General features: G+C 40.2%; 1 protein-coding gene across 13 annotated transcripts in view; it reads right to left on the bottom strand.

Annotated features, from left to right (window-relative positions):
- Positions 1 to 287: 287 nt before the first annotated feature.
- Positions 288 to 6306, bottom strand: part of TAF1 (TATA-box binding protein associated factor 1) — a 33811-nt gene continuing 27792 nt past the window's right edge. For 8 of the 13 annotated variants that reach the window (XM_041119149.1, XM_041119152.1, XM_029996753.2 and 5 more), the window contains 5 exons: positions 5056 to 5181; positions 3671 to 3769; positions 3234 to 3384; positions 2268 to 2445; positions 288 to 1225 (listed from right to left, as the gene is read on the bottom strand). In XM_041119149.1, the coding sequence (XP_040975083.1) occupies positions 1009 to 1225; positions 2268 to 2445; positions 3234 to 3384; positions 3671 to 3769; positions 5056 to 5181 (771 nt within the window). In that variant the 3' untranslated portion in view covers positions 288 to 1008. Of the gene's footprint in view, positions 1226 to 2267; positions 2446 to 3233; positions 3385 to 3670; positions 3770 to 5055; positions 5182 to 6306 lie in introns of those variants that run through there. The other 5 variants (XM_041119151.1, XM_029996759.2, XM_029996760.2 and 2 more) reach the window with 3 other exon arrangements.

The raw sequence follows: 6306 nt of genomic DNA, 5'->3' as shown, positions 1-6306 counted from the left end.
TCGGCAGGCAGTCGCCTCACCACGCGGACATCCATCTTTGTCAGCTTAGGTATCCTTCCGCGCAAATCCGTTGCGACAAACGCAGAACAACTGCGCGTGCGCAACCACCCTCCGCCGAGGGGATCGTCCGCACATGGCGCCCGCGATACATGCGGGTGCGGGCGGTGCGGGGCCTGTTGGAAAGGCAAGGCTGGGGCGAGCAGAGACCCCCGGGCCCGGCCACGGCACCTGCCCTCGCCGGACAGGCATACTGGGGCGCGGAGAGACGGCAATAAAAGCAGCGCGTGTTTAAATCTTCTCGAGTTTTATTTACATGAACTCAGTCAGCAGTACAGAATTTCACGCAGAACCCCAGAGTCTGCCCCTGCTTTCCAGGTGACTGAAAATGAGGAATCACCTGTGAATAATAAGTCTTCCTGAAGACTCACATTACTAAATTCTGATTTCTAGGCGTAATTGCAACTTCAAAAAAAAAAATATAGGGCAGCTGTTTACTTAAGCATTCAAAGTAGTTAAGACAATTATAAAAACCACTCTGGGGTAAGACTTCAGACACTGCATTCATGCTGTGGTCCCTGAGAAAAACCTTGCCTTTAATGAAATGAAAACTGTTCTATAGTTGTTTATCAACAGCAGGTATTTTACTCTGAGCAAGCTTTTTTTTCCTGACAGAGATGCATGTATCCAACAGGCCAGTATTTATGAGAAATTATTTTACATCTGTAAGACCGAAGAACAAACCATACAAATCTTCATCAGGATTCTGGAACTAGTACAGGCTACAACAACCCAAAACTTCAGCAGGGCATGCTTGTCTAAAGTTTATTTTCACCATTTACTCAGTCACGTAACATGTTTTATAACCAATTACAATATTATATAAAAAAAAAAAATCTACTTCTTGTTAACACAGTCCAACACTACACTGTTCCTTATATCAAAAGTAGGACAAGAGAAATTCGGGAGCCAAGAGTACCCCAGGATGACCACCACCTCAGGAAAAGGAGTTTATTCATCTGAGTCCAGGTCACTGTCTCCTGCAATAGAACGAAAGTCCTCACTGTCTTCCTCATCTTCAGACAGATGGACCTGACTTAATACACTCGGCCCACAGCGCTGCTGCTCTTCCTCTTCCTCCTCTTCTGAGATCTCATACCCTCCAATACTGCTGAAACTAGTATCTCTTGTGTTGGACTTTGGGTCTGGTTCTTCGTAGCTGCCATAACTAGAAGAAAGAAAATACTCTTACTATACCATCATTTCAAATCAGCTGCTGATACCAACAATTCTGTATTTAACTCCTGTAAAAGTTCCCTGGCTTGAAGTCCTTGTGGAACACTTCAAACCACTGTACACTTTAATTCTGTCAATGGCCAACTTTTTAAAATAAAAAAAACCAGTTCTCCTGATGAAACAATTGTCTACCAGCATCCTCATCCCACTCTGATATACTCAAGGCAGGAAAAACAGACCGCTCCAACACCTTCCATCTGTCATGTTTAGTGCAGACAAAAAGGCAGACAGCCCATTCTCGTTATCTTCTCTAGCATTTTCTCCTGACTATTGTCAAGGTACTGGGCTGGACCAACCATTTGCCTGACCCAGCATAGCTGCCTGTACAATAATTTATTACGCAAATATCAATAATAGCATTAAGAGACTGAATTCCATAAGTAGAAAAAGAACAGAGAATCTAATGATAATACTCTACAGAATGGCCAGAGAAGGAAGAGTAGGTCAGTATTCTCAAGTGAATGCCAAAAAATAAAGCTGATAGTGCTGTACTTGTCATTTTCTAATAATGGAACTCCTTCCAAAATACAGAATATGCATACTCCTATTCTTTTGGACTTTAACTAAGCAGTTTCCTTTCAAGTAAGGAAATGTTTATTCTTTGGGGGTGGGGGGTGATCAGCTAAATCATCTTTTAACTTCAAAGGCATCTTCTAGTTTCTGAGATAACCTATAAAAACCTTTATTTGTCCTGCCTTCAAAAACCACTATGTACAGGAAATCATCTAACCTACAAGAACGATTTTTTTTTTTTTATTTAACTAACATTTTTATTAGTGAAAAATCTAACAGCAAAACCAAATTTCTGTTGATAAGTAAATTGCAATTATGATAATTATGGTTGCAACACTGAAAACAGTGACTAACTTAATAAACGTGAGATATTCTTCAACTTTTTATGATAAACACTTCAGAAATCTTTAAGAGGAGGGATTTTGAAGAATTATTTTAACAAGATTCTCAGCTCTCATTACCTGATATTACTGTCCTCCATAACATGAGATGTCTCCCCACCATCTCCTTCATACGACATCATGCTTTCTTCATTGTCCATGCCCATTCGTGTGTTCTCTTGAAGAACATGAGGTTGTTTAGGTCTCACTGCATTGGGCTCCACTTCTGAGTCACTGCCACTCTCACTCAGTTGGATAGCTGTGTAATAAACCAACATTTGGTCACAAATCAACAGTTTTGTTCTGGCAGTTACATAACCATTGTCTTTGTTTAAAGGCTACAATATTGACTGTAAGGAATGTACACCAAGTAGTGTCTCCACAAGGTAGCAGAAAGGGTATCTGGGAAGTGATACCACTTACTGAGGACCCAATTCTGATGTTACTCAAAAGCAATCTCATTACCACCATTACTCAAAAAGGCCTTATTTGCTTGTCTACTCTGAATAATTCCCCCTTTTTCCCCCCTAATAATTTTCAGAAGCCATCGCTAAATACCACTATAAGCTTTTCTGCATGGCAAGTTTTTTAGTAAAACAGGGAAACAATCTGAAGAACCTCCAGACACCTCTTCCGGTTCTTGGTAACATTGACCACACTGTTTCATATCAAAATAAATGTTGTGCTTTTACTAAACTGCCCATACCTACCTCTGCACACCAGATCATAGTCCCTGTCTTTTCAGAACCATTTGCAGTTTCACTTTATGAAATATAATAGACCAGATCTTGTCTTAACTCTGCTTTCTTTTGTGTCCATACCTATAGCACTCCTATTCCACTTTGTTTTCAGTTCCATTTATGTTCATCCAGTTTTCTCATCTGGCCCTTTGGTCTCTCTTCCTTTTTGACTACTAGGCCACCTGGCCTACATATCCCAGTTATGCTCCGTGCTCTCTACTGCATGTTTTTGTGATGGAAGCATAAGATTAGCTGGGTTTGTGAACAACCAGTTCCTATTCAACCTTTTATAAAAAAGGACACCTACATGAGAAAGGATTATCTCCCTCTTCATCACTCCCATCATCATCATCCTCTCCATCTGACATAAGCAAATCTTCATAGAGGACACTGGCCTGCGTCTGCTGGGCTGATCCTTCTTCTTCATCAGCAAGGTCACCATCTGCATCTTCAACTTCCTAGGTCATACAGAACAGGGATAGTGAAGATCAAACAACATATAAACTACTGCTGCCATTTCCAGCATATGCCTACTATTTATCATACTGTTTATTCTGAAGCATTCACTCATTTCATAATGCTAACATTTTAAAACCACATTTAAAAGTCTAGCTATTGCTATAAATACTGCTGTCTTTCAGGGTAGCAGACACAGCAGACAACTCTTACACTTTAGAGACTTCTACCACAAGTACGCAAGTCAACACATAAGACTGTGGCTGGGATTTCTGTAAATATACTCACTGGGGCTGGAGTCTTAGGTTTCCCATCATCATCCTCATCAAACCCTTCAATATCTACGTCAGAGTCTTCCTCACCCAGCCTACCTCGCCCCTGGCGCATCTGAATGGGGAACACAAATAGCAATACCATTGAGGAAGGCACTACTGGACACAAACCAAAGGGTATGACTGACATCTGGACCACAATGATGTGTGCAGCAGTACAAGGAGGGGAAAGACAAAAAGAAAAATATATGTATATCACTCTTAGAGCAAGGATCCTTTCTCTTTTTATTCCAAGATCAGAGACCACACAGTCTCCACACACTTTTATCCTGATGGGCTCATCCTTGAAAAGGGAATCTCCAGCCTTACAGTACCAGAGTCCTTTGTTTACCTAGCTATTTCCGGAAAATACCACTAAATCTTAAGTGCTTATTTTCACAAAATATTTTAAAAGCAGACAGCAGTTCTTCTCCTGCCCTCCTCTCTCCTCTTCTTCCCTCAGTCACAATGAGTCCAAGGTAGAGAGGACATGCAGACTCTGTCCCAAAGACTATAAATTTAAAGTCTATAGAAAACTTGAAGACTTATCACCTAGAAGCATTCTCAAAGCTACAGCCAGCCACAATACTAGATGGAACTATTCATATTCAAACACTGTTTGTCTGGATTGCTCAGAATAGCTCTTACTAGTCTTTCTGGTACCACATTCAGTCTCGTGGCCTTCCTCACCTTCTTCCTCCTCCTGGTAATTTATTTTCATGGTCATATTACTGCATCTCCTTCCGTTATTCTCTCTCCTCCAACAATTTTTTTTTTGTTTAATACAGAATAAAGACTAAGAAAAAAAAATATTCTATGGTTACTGTAACAAGTTCATTTATAATGATTTAGTGACTTTAACCTGTCTGCTTTTTTTTCCTTTTACAACTGTAGTGGCAACCATCTCTTCCTAGGTGTTTGTACAGGTTCTAATCATTACTGGATGCAACCATAATAATCTAATTATCATCTTCCAAATCCGTAGAATATACTTCACCATTCCCCTATTCAGAATCAACAAGGGATTGCATATTAGCCCTTTGTAACACGAGTCACCAGGTTTCTACTCCCAGAAGTTGTGAAGCAAACAAATATCTGGCCTTAGGCAAATTCTTTTCCAACTTTTGATTCTCTATTCTTTGTTTTGCACTGTCTCAATTCCCAGCGCTCTTTAATTTTTTATTTTTCCCTCAGAGCAGTCAAAATGAAGGAAATTGCATAACTTTTGAAGTGGATTCCTTCTCTGCTTGGGAAACCTGCTGATCTTTTTGTAACCTGTTTCCTACAAAGTAATTGCCTCCTTTCACTAATTTGCTTTACAACCCAACTCTCCAACCACATGAAAAAATGGAGGATTCTGACCTGAGTTCCTCGCTTCTCTGGGGTAGTGATGGGAATGTCCATAGCAGACAAATTGCTCTCATCTTGATAGACTGAAGCATCATGTGACATACTGAGGGAAGTGTTGGTATCATACAAATCAGGTGGCTAAAGTGTATGTGGAAACAGGAGACATAACATTCTCAGGCACTGAACTGAGACTAGAACAGTATCTTGAGAAGCAAGACTGGGATTTCAGGACTAAATGCATTTTTTGGCACAGTGTTTATATTATTAAACACTCTTTAATCAAAATAAGCTATTTATTCTTAAAGAACAAACATGGTAAAACACAATGACTCACAACCTCAGGTTTGAAGTTTGCCAAATAGCAGATTTTAAAATAGAAGTCAGTACTTCTATGCAGTGCAGTCCTACAGAGGCCAAAATTGTAAATGGAATCCAAAAGGATTAGATAGAGTTGTAGAGAATAGACCTCTCTGCAGCTCATAAATACAATGGTCCAGATGCAACAGCGGTTTAAGGTGCCTGAACAGCCAATTGCCAGAAGCAGAGAGGCTTCACTGTAAGAAGGATCACTGTATGTTTGCATCCACTTCTGGTCCCTGCCAGAGACAGAATACTTGATTATATCAACCTTTGGTTTGACTCAGCATGGCCCTTTTAATTTCCAATCCTATGATGGAAATGGTGTTGCAACCAGAAATGCTGCTATCAGAACTGGATAAAGTCTATCACATATGAAATAGAATTGATTGAAAGTTGAAGCTTTGCTAGGTAAATAACTGTCTCAAGAGTCCCTAAAGCTGACAAAAGCAAGAAAAAAGGGTGGTTTGGATAAAGTGTTCTAAAAGCCAATCTGTAGATTGCATGCCATTTGACCTCTGAAGAGTTAATGAGGAACTACAGGTTAGGATTTTGATGAAATGCCCTTATAATACACAGTGTATGTATCGTGACAATGCTGAAAGTGTTAAGAGCAGCAGCAATACCATTTAAATTAGGCAAAACAGGCTTCCTAAGAATGTAAACAGACATGTAAACCACAGACAGCTCTCTAGTTGCTCTATCTGCTTTTTATATCCTGGAGTCCAGCTCCTGAAAACACATATGGGGAGATAATTATTAGTCATCATGATGGCATTTGAAATAAAGGGAACTAAAACCAAGCAACCAGCACCAGACCTGCCACCTGTGACAAGTTTGGAAGTGTGGGAAGCAGCAGTGTACCTTCAGCCAAGAAGCAAAGGGAAAGGGTGGCCTTCAGATGAC

The sequence above is a fragment of the Aquila chrysaetos genome, chromosome 21 (genome assembly GCF_900496995.4).
Source record: "Aquila chrysaetos chrysaetos chromosome 21, bAquChr1.4, whole genome shotgun sequence".
Lineage (NCBI taxonomy): Eukaryota > Metazoa > Chordata > Aves > Accipitriformes > Accipitridae > Aquila > Aquila chrysaetos.
Note: the sequence above shows the minus strand (reverse complement) of the source record. Positions and strands in the feature narration are given on the sequence as shown.